This window comes from Sorex fumeus, unplaced genomic scaffold (assembly GCF_029834395.1).
Source record: "Sorex fumeus unplaced genomic scaffold, SorFum_2.1 ptg000028l, whole genome shotgun sequence".
In the NCBI taxonomy this organism is placed as follows: domain Eukaryota; kingdom Metazoa; phylum Chordata; class Mammalia; order Eulipotyphla; family Soricidae; genus Sorex; species Sorex fumeus.
Genome location: NW_026606085.1, coordinates 6667862 through 6690009, shown reverse-complemented (window position 1 = coordinate 6690009; position 22148 = coordinate 6667862). Strand labels below are relative to the sequence as shown.

General features: G+C 40.2%; 2 protein-coding genes across 2 annotated transcripts in view; one reads left to right on the top strand and one right to left on the bottom strand.

The window, feature by feature from the left end:
* Positions 1–10238, bottom strand: part of CFAP52 (cilia and flagella associated protein 52) — an 80031-nt gene extending 69793 nt beyond the window's left edge. Inside the window, exon 1 of the mRNA XM_056115168.1 lies at positions 10145–10238. Coding sequence (XP_055971143.1) covers positions 10145–10214 — 70 coding nt within the window. The 5' untranslated portion in view covers positions 10215–10238. The remainder of the gene's footprint in view (positions 1–10144) is intronic.
* A 950-nt stretch (positions 10239–11188) lies between these two features.
* STX8 (syntaxin 8) overlaps positions 11189–22148 on the top strand; it is a 343238-nt gene continuing 332278 nt past the window's right edge. Inside the window, exon 1 of the mRNA XM_056114921.1 lies at positions 11189–11246. Within this exon, the coding sequence (XP_055970896.1) occupies positions 11230–11246 (17 nt within the window). The 5' untranslated portion in view covers positions 11189–11229. The remainder of the gene's footprint in view (positions 11247–22148) is intronic.

Genomic DNA, 22148 nt, shown 5'->3' with positions numbered 1-22148 from the left:
AAGGTACATTGAAGACAAAGTTGGCAAAACCCTCCATGACATTGAAGCTAATGGTATCTTCAAAGATGCCACACCACTGGTCGAGCAAGTGAAAACAGAGATAGATAAATGGGACTATCTTAAACTAAGAAGCTTCTGCACCTCCAAAGAAACAGTGACCAAAATACAAAGACAGTCTGCAGAATGGGAAAGGATATTCGCCGAATACACATCTGACAAGGGGTTGATATCCAGGATATACAAAATACTGGTTAAACTCCACAAGAAGAAAACATCCAACCCCATCCAAAAAGGGGGCAATGAAATGAACAGAAACTTTCTCAAAGAAGAAATCCGAATGGCAAAAACGCACATGAGAAAATGCTCTACATCATTAATCATCAGGGAGATGCACATCAAAACCACAATGAGATACCATCTCACACCTCAGAGACTGGCCCACATCTAAAAGAACAAAAGCAACAGATGCTGGCGCGGATGTGGCGAGAAAGGGACACTCCTTCACTGTTGGTGGGAATGTCGACTGGTTGAGATCTTCTGGAAAACAGTATGGATGATGCTCCAAAAATTGGAAATTGAGCTCTCATTTGACCCAGCAATACCACTCCTGGGAATATATCCCAGAGAGGCAAAAGTTTATAGTCGAAGTGACATCTGCACTTGTTTGTTCATTGCAGCACTCTTTACAATAGCCAGAAACTGGAAGAAACCTGAATGCCCAAGAACAGATGACTGGTTAAAGAAACTTTGGTACATCTACACAATGGAGTACTGTGTAGCTCTTAGAAAAGATGAAGTCATGAACTTTACATACAAGTGGTACAATATGGAAAGTATCATGCTAAGCGAAATGAGTCAGAAAGAGAGGGATAGACATAGAAAGATTGCATTCATCTGGGGGATATAAAGTAACAAAGTATGAGATTAATACCCAAGAATAGCTGAGATCAGCACCAGGAGGATTACTCCATAACTTAGAGGCCAGCCGGGTATCCTAGAGGAAAGGGCTGTTCAGATAGAGAAGGGAGCACCAAATAAAGGATGTTTGGAGGATCCTCCCAGGAGGGGAGATGCATGTTGAAAGTAGACTATGGACTGAACATGTTTGCCACTCAAAACCTCTTTTGCAGACCACAACACCCAAAAGGAGAGAGAGAATACAGGGGATCGCCCTGCCACAGAGGCAGGGTGGGATGGGAGGGATGGGGGTGGGAGGGATATTATCCATGGTGGTGGAAAATGGGCACTGGTGGAGGGATGGGTATCTGATCATTGTATAATCGAAACCCAAGCACAAAAATTTGTAAATCTACAACTGTACCTCCTGGTGTTTCACTAATAATAATAAAAAATGTAGCAGATTATTTTTGCATACTGATTTTGTAACCTATAACTTTATTGTGCCCATTTGTTTTTTCCAGCTTTTTAATGGAATCTCTAGGGTCTTCTGCATATAGTATATTTCACTGAAAATAGTTATAATTTAACTTCTTTTCCAATTTGGATGACTTTAATATCTTTTCCTTGTATAATTGCTTCATGACAAAGACTTCCAAAAATGAATTAAATAGAATTGGTGAGACACCTTTAACTATGTCAGGGGGCTTTCAGATCATTACCACTGAGTATGATGTTGACTGTGTTTTTATTGTAAATGGCCATTCCTATGTTACATCCATCCCAATTTTACTGTTTTTTTGGTCATAATGGATAGCTGAACTTTATCAAAAGATTTTTCAGCATGACCAATGTGATAATTTGTTTTTTACATTTCCTTTTGTTAATCTGTTGTATTAATTAATTGATTTATGTGAATTAAACTTTCATTAAGATCCTGGGATAAATCCTACTTTATAATGATTTATGATCATTACATATTGTTGAATTTAATTCACGTACATTTTGAGGATTTTTACATCAGTGTTCCTTGAGGATATCAGTCTGTAGTTTCCTTTTTTAGTAACATCTCTATCTACTTTCAGTAATGTCTTCATAGAAGCTGTTGGGATGGATTTGATGTTTTGGAAGAGCTTGAGATTACAGGTAGTATTTATTCTTTGAAAGTTTGGTAGAACTCACAAATAATTCCATTCTGGACCCAGGCTTTTGTTTTAGTGGAGATTTTAAATTACTTTTTGGATCTCCTTACTTGAGATTGGTCCGTTTGGGATTTCTACTTCCTCCTGTTTCACAGTAGAATTTATCCATTTTATTTAGGTTCTAGGGCTTGGTAATATAGGCAGTTTGTAAGGATTTTTTATTGTTTGTCTTATAATCTTTTTTTTTGTTTCTCAGATGCATATTAAGAAATCTTCCATTTCATTCTTGATTTGATTTATTTGTCAGTCTAGCTAATGATTTATTGATCTTGTTTAATCTTAAGAACCAGCTCCTGGTTTCATCGACCCTTTGCATATATATTTTTGAATTCTTTATCATTAATTTCTACTCTAAATTTTATAATTATATTTCTTCTACTGAAATATGGAGTTTGGGACTGGAGCAATAGTACAGCCGGTAAGGTGTTTGCCTTACATGAGACTGACCTGTGTATAATCCCTGACATCCCATATGATACTCTGAGCACTGCCAGGAGTAATTCCTGAGTGCAGAGCCAGGAGTAACCCCTTAGTATTTTAGTGTGTGACCCAAAAAAGCCAAAAAAGGAAAAAAGACACATGGGGTTTTTTGTTCTTTTAAAAATTTCTCCAGCTATGTGATTTAGGTTGTAGATATGAACATTTTCTTCTTTCCTGATTTTAGCTTGTATTGATATAAACATCACCATCAGTACTACTTTTGCTGTGTGCCATAGGTTCTGATAGTTTGTGTCTTCATCCTCACTGATTTTTGTGGACTTGTTTTATTTCTTCTTTTATCTCCTCTTTTATCCATTAGTTATTTAACTCTATATTAATCAGCTTCCAATCACTTGAGTTTTTCCCACTTTATTTTTATGATTATTTTCTACTTCCATGCACTGTTGGCCTGAAAATATATTTGATATGATTTTTATTTTTGAAACTTAATGGATAGGTGAATGATCCCATATACGTTGATTAACCCCTGTTATTTTAATTCTTTCTTTAGTGTTCTTGTTTCCTTACTCATTTCCTATCTAGTTGATCTATCCAATGACAAAAGTTGGGTATTAAATTCTCCCACTACTATTGTATTGCCATTAATGTAGCTCTGTAGGTGTACTAGTGATTGTTTTATAAGTATTGTTTCCGATTCATTTGGCACATATATTAATGGCCATTGATTCTTCTTAGTCTATTGAACCTTGACTTGTATGCTGTGATCATACTTACCTCTTATTACTTTCTTTAGTTGGAATACTATTTGTCTGACAAATGTACTTGCTTTTTTTTTTTTGGAGTGGGGTTGGTCAACCATGAGTTTGCATGATTATATTTTATTTTTCACTCTGGGCATGTATTTCTTGTAAACAGCAGAATGCTGGATTTTGTTTCCTGATCCCCCCATGCCATTCTGTGCCCTTTCATTGGAGAGTTCAGCTCCTTAGCGAGAAAGGGTCCCTCCAAACATTGTAACAGCACAACTGAAGAATACTTCTAGCTATGACCGACATTATACCACTGACACCATATAAGTTCATCTATTGGCCCAGCTTCAGAGACTCATAATTAAATCTCAAAAGAGACAAACTAGCTTGCAAAAATTTCTCAGACACAATGTTCCCTGACTGAGAACTCAAGGGCAATCTCAATAGACCCTAAGTTCCCATCCTGCCAAATTCATAGCAGCCGCAGTCACATCCATACAGTTGCTGCCATGACTGCAAACGGGCTCTACCACCTTCACTTTTTGCTGTTCCCCAATTAGGTCTCACACTTTCCACCCTTTATCTTTTGATTTTCCTATTGATGCTAACTAGAATCTCTCCCTCCCCCCCCCCCCCCCCCCCCCGCCAAATCTATGTGGTTTGTTTGTTTGTGGTTCTGAGTCACACTTAACAGTGCTTGAAAACTACTTCCCCAGTGTAGCTTGAAGGCTACACTCCTTAGAGATTAGTGGTCAAGCACTGACAGTGCCTGATAGATCAAATCCAGTCCACTTGCATGCAAAACATTTGCTCAACCCTTTGAGTTGTCTCTGCTTCTTCTTTTTTTTAAAACTAGTTCCTTCCTCATTCCTTTTTTTTTTAAAAATTGAATCACTGAGAGAACAGTTACAAAGCTTTCAGGTTTAAAACTTGGTCATACAATGATCAAAAACCCATCCCTTCACCATTGCACATGTTCCACCACCAAGAACCCTAGTATACCCTCCATCCCAACCTTCCCCCTTCTTGTGCGGCAGATGATTTCCACTTTACTCTCTCTCTCTCCTCTGATTATATTCAATTTTTCGACAAAAGACCCACCATTATTATTTGAAATTTTCTCCAACAATCAGACCTGCCGAAAAGGCATCATTAGATAATTTGTTTTCTGTTGCTAATAATGAAGAGCATATGTCGCTGCCACGCGATTTTGGATTTCTGATATTTTAGTAATTAAGTCCAGAGGGATTTCTGCTAGAAGCTACTGGGTTCTGAGATTGGTTTGTGTGCCTCTGGGATCATGGCCATTCTGGAGCTGGAGGAACCATTCATGGACGGCAACTTGGGGTCTTGTCTGGGTGGGGAGAGGGGCTGGTCCAACCTCCCATCCCATGAGGCCCTGTGTCTCTCATCACTGCAGGCTCATACTTTGGTCAAACAGGCTCTGAAAGATAGTGGTCACCATGCTGCCACCGAGGGGAAAAGGCAGAAGGGACAATGCCCTTTCCCACTTGGGCAGCCTGGGGCTGTAGCTTAATTCACAGTCCAGAAGATTTCTGCCAGAAGCAGTTGGGTTCCGAGATTGGTTTGTGCGCCGCTGGGATCATGGCCGTTCTGGAGCCAGAGGAACCATTCGTGGGCGGCAACTCGGGGTCTCATCTGGGCGGGGCTGTCTCTGTTTCTTGATTCTAAATCTGTATACACTCTGACCCAACTTTAAAAACTATTTTAATTAACCCTTATCAACCTCCCTTAAGCTGAGATAATAATCTTTGACCTAATTTTTATAAAATATTGCTTATGTCTCTCATGAAAATTTGGTAGTACACACTTAAAATATTGCAAACATTCAGAATATTGGGGAAGCACTCAGGAATGTATAAATCAGAAAACTACAGAATTCAATATGCTTTGAATCTACAACTATTTTCTCTGCAAGTAGAATTGAAGGGCTAGACCCCACATGTCATATAGATCTGAAAGAATTAGGGGAAGTTTTGTTACTTAACACATTCATAATGTTAAGTGGAAAACAGATTTGATAAGAATAGTACAGCATGATACGTGCATGTATTCATTAAAAACGTTTATATGTAAGTGTATGTTTGAAAAGATGGCACCAATAGTTTAATAGTGATATTTTTGGGAAAAATAACAGTACAATCTCTATTTATTTTTACTATATAATTTTTCAATTTCTAAATTCTAATATTTGAAACTGATCTAAAATAGTTAAGAGATGAAATCAATATTAAAGCCAACAAACTTCTCTCAATATATCCTTTTGAGAACGTATGTTCTACTTCACCTTAACTTGTTCTTCCTCCAAGAAGACAGCAAATATGCCTAACATCTAATGAGTAATATTTATATTTATACATGGACATATGTATCAAATAAATTGGCTAAAACAAAATTTATTGAGCAGTCTGGTGTCCATTAGGTTACAATATGTCTAATCTATAAATATAATTCCCTGTGTAACAGATTATTTCGCGCTATAACCTGCTTCTTGTGACTGTGCAGGCACAGATGGTTCTTTAGGATTGAATATAACATCTCTGAACACTTGTTGATAAGTTCTTTATCTACCATCACCTTTTCTATTGATCATTTATGTCAAGCAGCAGCAGAGATAAAACTTCAAGGTTATATATACGAAGTAATCTCTGTATTCTCAGCAATAATACATTATTTGCAAGGTTGTGGTTCAAGTGAAATAAGACAAACTGTAATAAAAAAAAGGTAAAATAATTCACTTAATTTGGGCCACTCTAAAAAGAAAAAAAACCCTATTAATTTTGGAAAATTGTCCTCCCAACAAAAAACTCCAAGGTTGAGACATTTCCTTGGGTAAAATAATTTAGGTCATAGAATAAAAAGGGTTTGCAAATTCTCATCCAAGAAATAAATGAAGAGATAACAGAGCAAGCAAGAATGCATTCAATAATAGTAAAAATACATTAGGGTTCTTTTAGATGTCTGCTAACTGGCTTTGTAAAATAACCCAGTCTCTGCTCTTCATATATTTAATTGTATGTTGATGTAGTTACTAACTGCTATTAATGTCTCTGTCAGCACACATGTTGAAAGCCAGGGTACGGTAGCGAGATTGTATTGAATAAAGGAACAGTGCAGTCCTCTGCCCCCGCGCCTGGGTGTTCCTTCCTGGGGCCCCTTGGAGGGGAGCGGGTTGAGCTTTCCTCCCTGCCCCGACCAGGGCTCCGGCAGCCGAAGACCTCCAGGACCAGCCACCACCATGCTGAGACCACTCTCCGCACACATGAAGGTACTGGCAGAGGGACAAAGCCACGCGGGTTCCGGGGCCGAGACCTCCAAGCCTACTCGGATTGGAGTCGAGCATCTTCCACCCAGATCCTCCAAATTCCAGTAGGCGGGGGTCACACCCACCACCTGGCCCCCTGGCGCCGTGTAATCCCATCAGCGGCCAAGACTCAAAGTCTATAAAATTCAGATCCCGGATGAGAACAGTGCAGTCTTCTGCCCCCGCGCCTGGGTGTTCCTTCCCAGGGCCCCTTGGAGGGGAGCAGGTTGAGCTTTCCTCCCCGCCCCGACCAGGGCTCCGGCAGCCGAAGACCTCCAGGACCAGCCACCACCATGCTGAGACCACTCTCCGCACACATGAAGGTACTGGCAGAGGGACAAAGCCACGCGGGTTCTGGGGCCGAGACCTCCAAGCCTACTCGGATTGGAGTTGAGCATCTTCCACCCAGATCCTCCAAATTCCAGTAGGCGGGGGTCACACCCACCACCTGGCCCCCTGGCGCCGTGTAATCCCATCAGCGGCCAAGACTCAAGTCTATAAAATTCAGGTCCCAGAACCGCGCGGCCGCATTTGCGGCCGCGGGACATTTTATCAGAGCTTTTTTTTTTTTTTTTATGACATCTTATTGTCTCATTCCTACTTTGGACAAACTTGCAGGCTATCGAATGTAGCCTGCCCACAGGGCAGAGTCTGGCAAACTCCCCGTGGCGTACCAAATATGCCAAATACCAGTAACAATGATGGGTCTCATTCTCCTAAAGAGCCTTGAATATAATCTCAGGGCTAGGATGAAAGAGACGTTACTGGGGCCTGCTCGAGGCAATCGACGAATAACAGGATGATGAAATGAAAAATGAAATGAAAAAGGGACTGCATGTGAAACCACTGAGGATTACTCAGGTGATCCTAAAGTTTGGACAATCCTTGTGTGTTTGTCTCCTTATGTGTTTGTCTCATTCTCTTTGACTGATTCCTATTGGATGGAAGTTTTTAGATCCCAATCTGACTGGCATTAGACAATTAACTATGGGAAGCATTGGGATATGGCTAACTGTATATTTACTCTTAGAACTAAAAGTGAGTTTTGCTCGGACCAAATGGCAACCAGACCAAATGGCAACTGGCTGATGAGATAACAGCATTCCCAGAATCAAGGTTCACCCTGCTCCCTGCACAGATTTAAAGCCCACCTGGCACCAGGGAGCTACCAGGCTGCATTCTATGCTTCCTCACATTGATCCCTACAGATTACAAGGCCAGACCAAACTCACTGGTCCCACTGGGTTTTGTTCCCTTTTCTTGCCCAAAGCAACTTAAAACCCCCCTTAGACTTTCCCAGGGTGTGGTTCTACCCCAGTCTCTCGAGGGCCAGTGTGGAGTCTGTTCAGAAGTGCACCCTCTATTTCTCCACTTTATAATAAACTTTTCCTAATCCTTTACTTTATTTGTCTCTGTCCCTCTGTCTGCACTAGAGTCATGGTTCTCAAATCTATCACTATACTAAATTGAGAATCATAGGGATCCCTGAGAAATAGGAAGGAGAGATAGATGAATGCCCAAGGAAGGAGATACCCTAAGGAGTAGAACAGAGATCCACCGAGGAACAGGAAGGAGAGATAGATAACTGGTCAAAGAAATTATAACCAAGATATTCCCTGAATTAAAGTCATGCATCCAGATTCAAAAAGCTCAAATAGTTCCAATGTAATATACCCAAATAGAAAAACTCCAAAACACACTGTAGTTAAAATGACAAAGACCAAAGACACAGAGAATCTCGAGAACAGCAAAATCAAAGAAGTAAATTACTTATGACTCACAACAGATCTATCAAGTGAAACTCTTAATGGCCAGAAATATGGGCTAGAGCAAACAAGATTAATGAAATAAACATCCCAACAAGAATATTCCATACAGCTATATTGTCATTCAAATCTGAAAAAATTGGCAAAGACGAGCAATCACTTAAGAAGTTCACAATCATGAAATCATGATTGTGATTGCTTGCAAGAAGCATTCATTAAGTGGTCTCCTTTAAAAGAAAAACAAAATAAAAATAAAATTAAATTTAAAAAAAAGGAAAACATCACAAACACTCATAGTGTCTACAAAACAATGGAAACACATTCCTTCAGTTCAATAATCTTGCCATGACTTGAACTGGGACTGGGATGGTCATTATCTAACATATTTAATGGTCAAGGGATATACTCATCAAGACTTTACACTTATGAACATATACAGACCTAAAGTAGGACCATCAAAATATATAAAATGACTGCTAATAGGCCTAAGAAAATGATCAACATCAATCAAAACAACAGTAAGAGATTTCTTTCCCCCACTTTATTTAACTACTGAGGTTTACAAAGTTGTTCATGATGTTATAAAGGTAAAGGTAAAGGCCTTCCCGTTGTTCATTGATTAGCTTGAGCGGGCCCAGTAACGTCTCCATTGGAAACTTTGTTGTTACTGTATTTGGCATATCGAATACGTCACGGGGAGCTTGCCAGCCAAAGAGAAACCAAAAGAACAATACAAAAGATCAAAGGAAAAATGAACTGAATTTACAAAAGAATAAACTTCTGTAAAGAGATTAGTAAAAAAAAAATTATGCTACCAAATTGGAGAACCTGGAAGATATGGATAAATTTTTGGAATTCTTGAATGTTGATTCAAATATTGAATCAGAATGTTTGAGCAGACAAACTATTAACAAGGATGTCAGTTGGGTAACCAAAAGTCTCCCTGACAAAAAAATGAAGTGAGGTGTGGTATTGGAACTGTGCTTGAAACTGAAACTATTACGAACAGTATTGTAAATCACAGCGCCTAGATAAAAAATTAGGGTGAAAACTTCATTTGGGTGCTGGGTAATAATAAAGCACTCATAAATCTGAAGTACATGAAATGGGGATTAATTCGGTAAGATCCCTGCCAAGCTATCCCCCTCACCACTTCCAGAAGGAACCCACAGCATTGCAGTGCATTCTTCCCTCCATTCCACTCTCCATTTCCTTTTTCTAAAAATATATATTTAGTAATTAAAAAATAAAAACAAAAATCTCAACTAGATAGAATTTTCCTGTTAACGTTAAAAGTGATAGCCATCATAAAAAATATTTAAGCAGAACCAGCATCTCTAGTAGAAGCATTTCTCCACTCCAGTTCCTCTTGGTGTCTTCTCTTTCTAACGCTCACCATTAGAAATCTTACTTAGAGCTGGGTAAGGTCATTCCTAAAAGCAGGTGCTTAATGCATCTTTTCAGCACTTTCTCATCAGCACACTCTCTCAGTGGTTGGAATTTTAGAATTTAGTCAATACTGGTGGCAGAGTAGAGAGACCTTAGTGAGCTGAGGTGGCATTTTACTCTTCGTAGGCGTTGAGAAATTTATCCCATTCCCTGAACACTGCATGTGACTGGATATTTTAGGCAGGAGTGGCTGTCTGAGGATCCCTGTTTTGGCCCAGGCAAGGGGTAAATGTGTCTTGGAGTGGCACTATCGCCGTTTGTAGTTCACTTTCCCTGGGCTTCTAAACCACCCAGTCGCTCAGATGTTAGACTCACCATTAAAGCCGATCACCGATTCAAGCTCTAGATCGGCCACGTCGGTTTTGGGCGAAATTTGTTCCTCCATTATCGACTGGACAACTTCGGCGAGGTGCAGCGTTTGAGATACAGCGTCTTTGGGTCGTTATGGTAACGGAATGCGCATGCGCTCCAGACCCACTGCCGTGCTGAAACCTAGTTGGCGAAGTTAATTTGCCGTCAGGAATTTGGGCGGAGCATTTCTTTCTAGTTCTCTAACCAATTGGGAGGCACTAAATGCAAATCTTAAATTTCCTCTTTTCCTCCTGTGACTTTCTCGGCGACTTAATCAAGTAACACAAATTATTTAAAAATCATAATGACAGGTTGCCTTTAATGAGACTGCTACTACAAAATACAATTGACATTTTGAGTTGATGTTTGAAGCAGGGTTTAAGAATTTTTTTTTTTTAAACTTCAAGTGAATTTCAGTAAATTTGTACCTGCGTGTAGCTCTCACCATAATACACGTTTTGTTCCTTTATTACCTTTGTTTTAAGCAGGATAACAGTTTAAGAAGCTGCTACCGGTCTTGAGGTGCTTCTGCTTTCTGGGAAATGCTTACACTTCGTCAATTCAGGCAGAATTAGCGGGAGCAATTGCATTTGCCTGCTGTGCTCTGGTGGAATGCTTCCCCCCTTTTAATAATAATTTTGGGAACTGATTGAGTCGGGGCAGCAGCGATAGCGCGGCCAGTTGGGTGTTTGCCTTGCACGGCCCGCCGCAGTTCGATCCCTCCGCCTTCAAGTCCTCCGCCCTTCTCGGAGAGCCCAGCAAGCTACCGAGAGTGTCTCGTGGACGGCAAAGCCTGGCAAGCTACCCCTGACGAATTCGGTGTGCCAAACACAGTAACAACAAATCTCACAATGCTACTGGGCCCACTCGAGCAAAATCGATGAACAATGGGAGGACAATGACCAATGACAATGACGATTGTGTCTATTCATTCTGAAAACTCCAGGGTTTTGGGCGCGCTCAGGCCGAAGGGCAACGTTTGACCCGCGCGGGCCACCGTAGTCAGCTGCTGCAAGCCGGAAGTGTCCTAGGAGCTCGAGAACTGCAGGATGGCCCCCGACCCCTGGTGAGTCCCTGCGAGCGTGCCTGGTCGTGCAGCTTCCTAGCCGGGGAAGCCCAGTTTCGGGGAGCAGGCGATTGCTAGACACTGGGGCTGGGGCTGGAGAATTTTCATGATGAGGGGGCAGCAGGAACACCTCGAGAGACTTGCGCCTGGTCACCCTTGGTTCTTGGAGGAAGAGACTAGACAGATTTCTGAGGAGCTGACTCGAACCCGGACTTTTAACGTCACATTTCTTTTGCATTTCGTCCAGACTTTCCCCCGTCACGCATTGATTTGTGAAGCAAGCTAATGCAGGCTTAGGATGCTGGCAAGAAATTGGAAAAGCCGCTTTCACAAAACGGAACTCTCTTTTTGTGGAAGGCCAGTCCATACAGTGGACTCATTTATTTTACGGATCGGTCACCAGCTGCTTAGCCTGTTGTCTCTAGTACCTATACTTTGTGCGTTCTTAAAAAACAAAATAAAACAAAACTAAACATGTTGTAAGAACCTGGGTGGGGGTCAGGGATGTGACTTATTAAAGTGTATTGTTTTGTTTGTTTGAGATTTCATCCGGTATCGAAGAAAAAAAAAACCATTTTGCTCAGAAGGCAAATCCTTGCTTTGGTCAAAGAGTGTAACGAGGCAATTTTGTCATCAGGACTAGAAATAAGACACATGCTTTGATCACATCACCCTGAGTTTTTTGTTTGCTTTTGGGCTGCACCCATGTGGTGCCAGGATGCAAAAGGGCCTGTCTCCTGCAAAGCACTCCGACCCTTTGATTTGAGGTTTTAATAGTTTTTCCTTCCACCATGTTCCCCGAGTTTTTAATAATTAAAGCATTATTATAGTTCTGTAACGTCATTGTTGTAGTAATTTGCCTCTGCTGTCATTTCTATTATAGTTAATAATTATTTAAGTTGTGATCTGGATAGTAGGAGAAATAGAATGTAAAATCAAGGTTTGGGGGTCTATATTGGATCTATTTGATATATATATACACACGTATATGTACATATATGCGCATTTACGAAACAAATTATATCGTTAAATGTCAGTGAACATAAAACAGGATTTTTCAGTGTTTTCATATTTTGAAAATATTTAATAATGGAGGTAATACTGGTTTACATTACTGTACATGTTTTAGAGGTACAACTGTGTACTTCTTCAGATGTATTTGTTACACCCTGCTTATCACAAAAGTAGCAAACACTTCTATCCATTTTGATAACTTCAGTTGTTCAATCAGAGTTTAATCAGTTTGTTTTGATTTGCCTTTATTCTCTTTTTTTGTTTCACATATAAATGAAATTATCTAGATTTTATCTTTTCTCACGCTTACTTTGCTTCACATGACCTCCTCTGAATGGAGAATCCATCAGTGTTGTTGCAAACTGCAAGATTTAATCTATAACTAAAAAGATATATATTGTAAAAATACAATTTTTATACGAAATCATATGCTTAATTATTTCCATCTTTGTAATATAGCTTTACTTCTAATGATTGTAAAATTTGCCTTTTTGTTAAACTCTTATATTTTTAGGCTTACTTTCTAGAACAGGATCTGTTGAGTTTAAGGATATGAGCATTTTTGCCTCTTCCTTTCATTGCTTTAATGATTGGGATTGGACATATATTGAAATGTGGTTCTCACCAGTGTACATGATACATGATACTCTGGGAGAGGGTTTATGCACTTGCTTGCCATGGTTCTCCTGGCTATAGTACTCACACCCTTCATTTATGGTCCTTGCACACACCTGAGTGCAGTGGGCCGGGGATCACACAAACATACACTACCTGCAAGGCATAAAGCTCAAAAGAAATTGGACTATGATACAAATGGCATAAAAAGATGTCAGAGATACAAGAAAAACTAAAGGAGTTAGTGAATAATCTGGTATGAGGAGTGAAAAAAAAAGTGATGATAGTGTGTCCAGGCCAAAGTAAGTGAAGAGGGTGGTGATGCCATCGAAGAAGGGTACCAGGGAACTGGAAAAGGGGGGAATAAACTAAGTTTCTAAATAATGAACCATACCCTTATTCTATCTCAAAAATACTGAGTATACAGTTAATAATAGTAAAAATATTTTAAAGTAAATAACATGTTGTATTTAGTATTAACGAAGGTGGCAAAAATAATTATCAGTGGTCCTGGGAGTGGCTCAATGATTTGAACTACTTGCTTTACTGATAAGAGATTGTGCATTCTATCCTTGGTGCTGCCCCCACACACCAACTCACTGCAGCTCTGCAGTTGGGATCCGTTGTGCCACAGTGATTTCTGGCACTAATATGTATTATATGTATTCTAATATGTATAAGAATTTTAGCCAATATGTGACCCCAAGCAAGTACCACTATGTACAATTGAATGTGTGAGTATTCAGATACTTTAAATATGCGGGAGGTAATTTTTTTTTCTTTTTTGGGTCACACCTGGCGATGCACAGGGATTAATCCTGGCTCTACACTCAGGAATTACCCCCAGCAGTGCTCAGGGGACCATATGGGATGCTGGGAATCGAACCCGGGTTGGCTGTGTACAAGGCAACGCCTTACCTGCTGTGCTATTGCTCCAGCCCTGGGAGTTAAAATATTTTGATAAATGGATTTTTTCCCCTCCCCCTCCACCACTCTTTTTTTTGACTTTTCTCACAATTCTAGAAACACATTTCCAGTTAGTGCCAGGAATATATGCAAAATCCTACAGCGGAACTAGTTACTCAGAGTAGTAAATCCAAAGTAGAACAATGATCTGGACATTAGCAGTCTGATGCAGTGTCATACAAAAGCTTAGTCTCTGAAAGAACATTTAACTGGATGTGACAACTGGCTATCATTTGTAGTATAGACTCATGTTAAGGGGAATGGAAAAAAGTGAGTACAAGGTCAGCCACGTGGAAGCAACCAACCCCCCATCCCACCCTGGCTCTGTGGCAGGGCATTCCCCTCTGTTCTCTCTCTCCTTTTGGGTGTTGTGGTTTGCAAAAGAAACATTGAGTGGCAATCATGTTTGGTCTATAGTCTACTTTCAGCATGCTTCTCCCTTCCTGGGAGGGTCCTCCCAACACCTTGCTGTGCTATCGCTCCAGCCCTTACATACATACATACATACATTTATGTTTGTGTGTGTGTGTGTCTTTGTGTGTGTATGTGTGTGTGTGTATAGTATCATGAATACCTCCAAAGAGGTTGACTTGATTATCAAAGGTCTAAGAAAAGAGCCATGAATGATTGGTAGTGATATTACTGTCTCAAATATTATCCACTTTATGACATATTGTTAAAGTTAAATAAGTTTTTTTTCTTTTTTTTTATTAAAAAAATTTTTAATAGTGAGACATCATGGGGTACAGTTGCAGACTTACACATTTTTGTGCTTGGGTTTCAATTATATAATGATCAAATACCATTCCTCCACCAGTGCCCACTTCCCACCACCATGCATCCCAGTATCCCTCCTGCCCCCCAACCCCCCATCCCACCCTGGCTCTGTGGCAGGGCATTCCCCTCTGTTCTCTCTCTCCTTTTGGGTGTTGTGGTTTGCAAAAGAAACATTGAGTGGCAATCATGTTTGGTCTATAGTCTACTTTCAGCATGCTTCTCCCTTCCTGGGAGGGTCCTCCCAACACCTTTATTTGGTGTTCCCCTCTTTATCTGAGCTCCCTTTTCCCTAGTATGTGTGGTTGGCCTCCAAGTCATGGAGTAGAATTCCTGGTACTAATCTCGGCCATTCTTGGGTGTTAGTTTCCTATTTTGTTACTTTATGTTCCCCAGATGAATGCAATCTTTCTATGTCTATTCCTTTCTTTCTGAGTCATTTTGCTTAACATGATATTTTCCATGTAGTACCACTTGTATGTGAATTTCGTGATTTCGTCTTTTCTAACAGCTACATAGTACTCCATTGTGTAAATGTACCAAAGTTTCTTTAACCAGTCGTCTGTTCTCGGGCACTCAGGTTTTTTCCAGATTCTGGCTATTGTAAAGAGTGCTGCAATAAACAGGCAATTGCAGATGTCACTTCGACTATACTTTCTTGCCTCTCTGGGATATATTCCCAGGAGTGGTATTGCTGGATCAAATGGGAGCTCAGTTTCTAATTTTTTGAGAATCAACCGTACTGTTTTCCAAAAGGGCTGAACCAGTCAGCATTCCCACCAACAGTGAAGGAGTGTCCCTTTCTCACCACATCCTCGCCAGCACCGGTTACTTTTGTTCTTGTGGATATGGGCCAGTCTCTGTGGTGTGAAGTGTTATCTCATTGTGGTTTTGATCTGCATCTCCCTGATGATTAATGATGTGGAACATTTTCTCATGTGCCTTTTAGCCATTCGGATTTCTTCCTTGTGAAAGTTTCTATTCATTTCATCTCCCCATTTTTCGATGGGGTTGAATGTTTTCTTTTTGTGGAATTGAACCAGTACTTTGTATATCCTTGAAATTAACCCCTTATCAGATGTGTAGTTGGCGAATATCCTTTCCCATTCTGTAGACTGTCTTTGTATTTTGGTCACTGTTTCTTTTGAGGTGCAGAAGCTTCTTAGTTTAAGATAGCCCCATTTGTCTATCTCTGCTTTCACTTGCTTGGCCAGTGGTGTGACATCTTTGAAGACACCATTAGCTTCTATGTCATGAAGGGTTTTGCCAACTTTTTCCTCAATGTACCTTATAGATTCCGGTCTGATGTTGAGGTCTTTAATCCACTTAGATCTTACTTTTGTACATGGAGTTAGGCAGAGATCTGAGCCCATTTTTTTGCATGTAGCTGTCCAGTTTTGCCAGCATAATTTGTTAAAGAGGCTTTCCCTGCTCCACTTCACTTTTCTTGCCCCCTTATTGAAGATTAGATGCTCGTATGCTTGGGGGGAGATGTCAGTATATTCAACCCTGTTCCATTGGTCTACAGCTATGCCTTTGTTCCAGTACCATGCTGTTTTAATTATTACTGCCTTGTAGTAGAGTTTGAAGTTAGGGAGGTTGATTCCTCCCATTTTCTTTTCCCCAAGAATTGCTTTAGCTATTCGTGGGGGCTTATTGTTCCATATAAATTTCAGGAGTGTTTGCTCCACTTCTTTGAATAATGTCATGGGTATCCTAATAGGGATTGCGTTGAATTTATACAGTGCTTTGGGAAGTATTGCCATTTTGACAATGTTAATTCTCCCGATCCATGTACAGGGGATATTTTTCCATTTCCTCATGTCCTCTTTTATTTCCTGAAGTAGTGTTTCGTAGTTTTCTTTGTACAGGTCCTTTACTTCCTTAGTTAAGGTGATTCCTAGGTACTTGATTTTCTGGGGCACAATTGTGAATGGGATTGTTTTCATGTCTTTTTCTTCTCTTTCACTATTTGCATATAGGAAAGGCATGGACTTTTGGGTATTGATTTTATAACCCGCCACTTTACTATACAAGCCTATTGTTTCTAGAAGTTTCTTGGTAGAGGTTTTAGGATTCTCTAGGTATAGTATCATATCATCTGCGAATAGTGAGAGCTTGATTTCTTCCTTTCCTACCTGGATGCCCCTAATATCTTTTTCTTGCCAAATCGCTATTGCAAGTACCTCCAGTACTATATTGAACAGCAGTGGAGAGAGTGGACATCCTTGTCTCGTCCCTGATCTTAGAGGGAAGGCTCTCAGTTTCTCGCCATTGAGGACGATGCTTGCTGTAGGCTTGTGGTAGATGGCTTTAACTATATTGAGGGATGTCCCCTCTATCCCCGTTTTAGCTAGGGTTTTCATCATAAATGGGTGCTGGATCTTGTCAAATGCTTTCTCTGCATCTATTGATATGATCATATGATTTTTATCTTTTCTTTTGTTGATATGGTGGATTATATTGATTGATTTCCGAGTGTTAAACCAGACTTGCATCCCCGGGATGAATCCTACTTGGTCATGGTGTATGATCTTTTTGATGAGTAGTTGAATTCTATTTGCTAGTATTTTGTTGAGAATCTTCGCATCCGTGTTCGTCAGGGATATCGGCCTGTAGTTTTCTTTTCTCGTGGTGTCTTTGTTTCCTTTTGGTATTAGAGAGATATGGGCTTCATAGAAACTGTTTGGGAGGGTTTCCATTTTTTCAATTTCCTGGAAAAGCTTGAGAAGGACTGGCAGCAGGTCCTCTTTAAATGTTTGGAAAAATTCGCTAGTGAATCCATCTGGGCCCGGGCTTTTGTTTTTGGGAAAACTTTTGATTGCAGTTTCTATTTCGTTGATGTTTATAGGTCTATTCAGATACTCCAGATCTTCTTGATTCAGCTTTGGGAGATTATAGGAGTTCAGGAATTTGTGCATTTCTTCTAGGTTCTCTTGTTTCGTGGCATACAGACTTTCAAAGTAGTCTCTGATGATCTTTTGGATTTCTTTGGTTTCTGTTGTGATATCCCCCTTCTCATTTCTGATTCGATTTATTAGGGTTCTCTCTCTCTCTGTTTCTTTGTGAGTGTTGCTAGTGGTTTATCTATCTTGTTTATTTTCTCGAAGAACCAGCTCTTGGTTTCATTGATCTTTTGGATTGTTTCTTTGGTTTCCATGTCATTGATTTCTGCTCTAAGTTTTATGATCTCTTTCCTTCTGCCTGATTTAGGCTCTTTCTGTTGATCCTTTTCTAAGGTCTTGAGCTGTGAGGTCAAGTTGTTTATGTGCATCGTTTCTACAGACCTAAGATATGCTTGCAGAGCTATAAATTTTCCGCTTAATACGGCTTTTGCTGCATCCCATAGGTTCTGGTAGCTCGTGTCTTTATTCTCATTTGTTTCCAAGTATCTTTTGATTTCGTCCTTGACTTCATTCCTGACCCACTCGTTGTTCAGCATCGAGTTGTTTAACTTCCAGGTGTTTGATTTGGTTTTCCGTGTCTGTGTGTGATTCACTTCTATCCTCAGTGCATCATGGTCTGAAAAGATGTCTGATACTATTTCTATCTTCCTGATTCTGTTGAGGTATGTTTTGTGTCCTAGCACATCGTCTATTTTGGAAAATGTTCCATGTGCACCGGAGAAGAATGTGTATTCTTTCTTTTTGGAGTGTAAAGCCCTGTAAAGGTCTATAAGCCCTCTCTCTTCTATTTCTTCTTTCAAAGCCAATGATTCCTTGCTGGGTTTTGTTCTTGTTGATCTGTCCAGAGGTGATAGTGCAATGTTGAAGTCTCCAAGTACTATTGTGTTGCTTGTAATGTCCTCCTTAAAATCTGTTAGCAGTTGTTTTAAATATTTAGCTGTTCCCTCATTAGGTGCATATACATTTAAGAGTGTGATTTTTTCCTGTTGTACGTATCACCTGATAAAGAGAAAATAGCCTTCACTGTCCCTTCTAGTCTTTTTCAAGGTGAAATTAATGTTGTCGGATACTAGTATGGCCACCCCAGCTTTTTTGCAGGAGCTGTTTGCTTGCAGGATTGTTTTCCATCCTTTGACTTTGAGTCTATGTTTGCTCTGAGTGTTGAGATGAGTTTCTTGTAGGCAGCAGAATGTTGGGTTCTGTCTCTGTATCCATTTTGCCACTTTGTGTCTCTTCAATGGTGAATTGAGACCGTTGACATTGAGAGAGAGTATGGTTATGGGGTTTTGTGTCATGTTTCTGTGCGGGTGTGTTGTGGTTGTAGGGTTTGTCTTGTCTTATAGTAGCCCCTTTAGTCCTTGTTTTAGGTTTGGTTTTGAGTCTATGAAGTTCCTGAGCTGCTGTTTATCTAGAAAATAGTGTAGCGTTCCTTCGATTTTGAGTGAGAGTTCAGCCAGATAGAGTATTGTCGGTGAAGCATTCATTTCAGTGAGTTTTTTGACTATATCTCGCCACTGCGTTTGGGCTTGTAGGGTTTCCTCTGATAGGTCTGCTGTGAATCTCAGGGGTGCTCCTTTGTATGTGATTTCCTTTTTTGCCCTTGCTGCTTGCAGTATTGTGTCTCTATCGGCAGCATCGATCATTCTAACTGTAATATGTCTTGGAGTGTTTCTGTTCGGGTCTCTTTTAGCTGGCACCCTTCGGGCTTCTTGAATCTGAATGGCTGTATTGTGGAGCTCTGGGAATTTCTCGGCGATGATTTGTTCAAGCATGGTTTTTTCATTGGGATTGTTACACTGAGCTTCTGGTAGTCCAATGATTCTAATGTTGTTTCTTTTGGAATCATCTCGTAGGACTCTGATTCTTTGTAGAGCTATTTTGAGGTCCTTTGCCACTGTTTGTTGTTGCTTGTTGGCTTGGTGCAGCTGATCTTCCAGGTCACTGATTCTTTCCTCAGCTGTGGTCATTCTATTTTTGAGGGCAGAGAGTGAGTTGTTGACTTCATCTAGGGAATCTGTGATGCGTGCCATTTCTGTGTGAAGCTTTCCAATTTTGGCTCTCATTTCTTGCTGTATTTTGTCGATTGTGCGATCGATTGTTTCTTTCATGTCCTCTTTCAGTTTAGCGGATATCTGTCTGACTGTTTCATCGAGTTGATTGAACATCTTAATGACTTCATATCTGAATTCCTTGTCAGAGAGGTCCCTAAGGTGGCTAGCACCTAGTGAGGCTTCTGGGCTTATTTCTTTGTGGTCTCCCTGTGGCGGAGATTTGCGTTGTTTCTTCATGTTGTTGTGTAGGTGTAGGGATGAGATTTCTTGATTTGTGCCTCCCGGCGGAAAGGGAGAGGCAGAGGGGCTCCGATCAGCTTTGTTGCCCGACGTCCGCGGGATGCCGCCTCCGGGGCTTGCGCGGTGCAATCCAAAGTCCCGGGTCTGAGAGTTAAATAAGTTTTAAGAATCATAAAAACAAAATAAACACTATCTTCACCGTTGTTCATCGATTTGCTCGAGTGGGCCCAGTAACGTCTCCCTTTTGAGACTTGTTACTGTGTTTGGCATATTGAATACGTCATGAGTAGCTTTGCCGTGTGGGCTTTCCTTGGTAGCTTGCTCGGCTCTCCTAGAGGGGCGGAGGAGTGGAACCCGGCTTCGACTGTGCACAAGGCAAACGCCCTACTTCTGTGCTGGGCGGAGGAGTCCAACCTGGCTGGCTGCGCACAAGGCAAACGCCCTACCTCTGTGCTATCGCTCCAGCCCAAGAATCATAACAATATTTTAAAATGTGTAGGAAAATTACATACAAATTACTAATATCTGATGTATTCTAAGAATTTTTTCTTAACAAAGTTTTTCATGATCATAATAAAAATGTATGAATAGGTTAACTTGATCAGTGCAAAGGAATCAGAAGAGATAAGGAAACATAAGGAAACAGCATCTTATTTAGAACTCATTCAGGTATATGCTTCTCCAAATTTATCAGTTGCATGAGGTGAAGCCATTTCCCGTAGAAAAGAATTCAGTGGTGTGGAAAACCAACCTACTCTCATTATAAAAGCTTTCTAGGAGCCCTTAAGGCATAAAACTCCTAATTTTCCTATCAGCTCTGTCCTGCCCTTCATTCTTTCTACTCTTCATGATTCTTCTTTGTTATCTTGGAAAATTTTGATGTATGCCTTAATCTCTTGTCCAGATGACCTCTAGTCTCCCAGTTTCATTTTCTTCTTTGTTTTCCTAGAATATGGGGTCCATGGGTCCTTTTCTAACTATGCTGACTTTGCCTCTTTCTTCTGTTCCTTATCTGTTATAGAATTTCCTCTATTTAACATGAAACAACCATGTGCAAAGAGGTATTTATACTTTTTCCAAGTAGTACTGAAAACAGCCTCAGGAGTGATCTCCTGTCTATTGTATTACTGGAAGGGTTAACTCCATCTCTTTTGTTCAATGATAACATTGTTAAGGTTGATATCTTTTTCTTGGCCAACAGCTTTCATGGAGAGAAATACCTTTATCTTATCATTTTTCATTTTTCTGCCAGTAAGCTTCAACCATATTTTGTCTCCAGTGTCTACAATCTCAGAGGGCTTATCTATGTGATATTATGACTTTGAGTTTATATATATATATATCAGACCTTCTGACAGACTGGAATTTTGGTAAAGCCTCAATGGTCTCATGTCTTCCTGAATTCATTCTTAATATTCTGTCGACTATTTCTCTTCTGCTAAAGCTAGAGTATTTCTGTGTCAACTACTAGTTTCTTTGTTAGAGCATTGTTAGACATACCAAACAGATTGTTAATTTTTTCAAGCAAAATTTGGAACTTGAAGCGGTTTTTAAAAGTAGTTCTGGTACAATCTTGCAACACATGTTGGTTGAATCATGATGCCACCTCTTTAGAAGCTCTTGTAGGTCAGGAAAGATGAAATATGTATATGTTTAAGTATTTTCTATACAACATACATAAAGTAAAAATGCTACTCAGAAGGAAAATAAATAAGGTATGATTGTTAAGTCCCTATGAATCCTTAAAAGTGCAAAAATCTGTTGAAAAAGTGCAAAAGTCTGTTACAAAAACAAGTAGAAGCTTAGTGTAAGTTTAAATAGAATTTGGATAAGAGGATTTGGGCTTTTGGATGCCTGGTGTGTGTCCTTTGTCTCCTGAGTATTTTGTTATGGGATAAACAGTACAAGTTGTGTGTACTATAAAAGCACTTTCCCAGGTCATAAGCCTGGCTAGCTTCTTCACCTTGCCTGTCATAGTGTCTCTTAATTCTGCTTTGTTTTTAGCCCAGATCAAATTTGAACATACTCTGTATATTTGTTTTATGCCTTTCTTCCTTTACTTAGCTCTGGGAAATCAGAGACTTGTCCATTTGTTTATTGATATATTCTCCAACTGATATATTCTCCAATAGGGCTGGAGCCATAGCACAGCGGTAGGGTGTTTGTCTTGCGCATGACCGACCTGTCCGACCCAGGTTCGATTCCTCCGCCCCTCTCGGACAACCTGGCAAGCTACCGAGAGTATCTCACCCGCATGGCAAAGCCTGGCAAGCTACCCGTGACGTATTTGGTATGCCAAACACAGTAACAACAATTCTCAAAATGGAGACGTTACT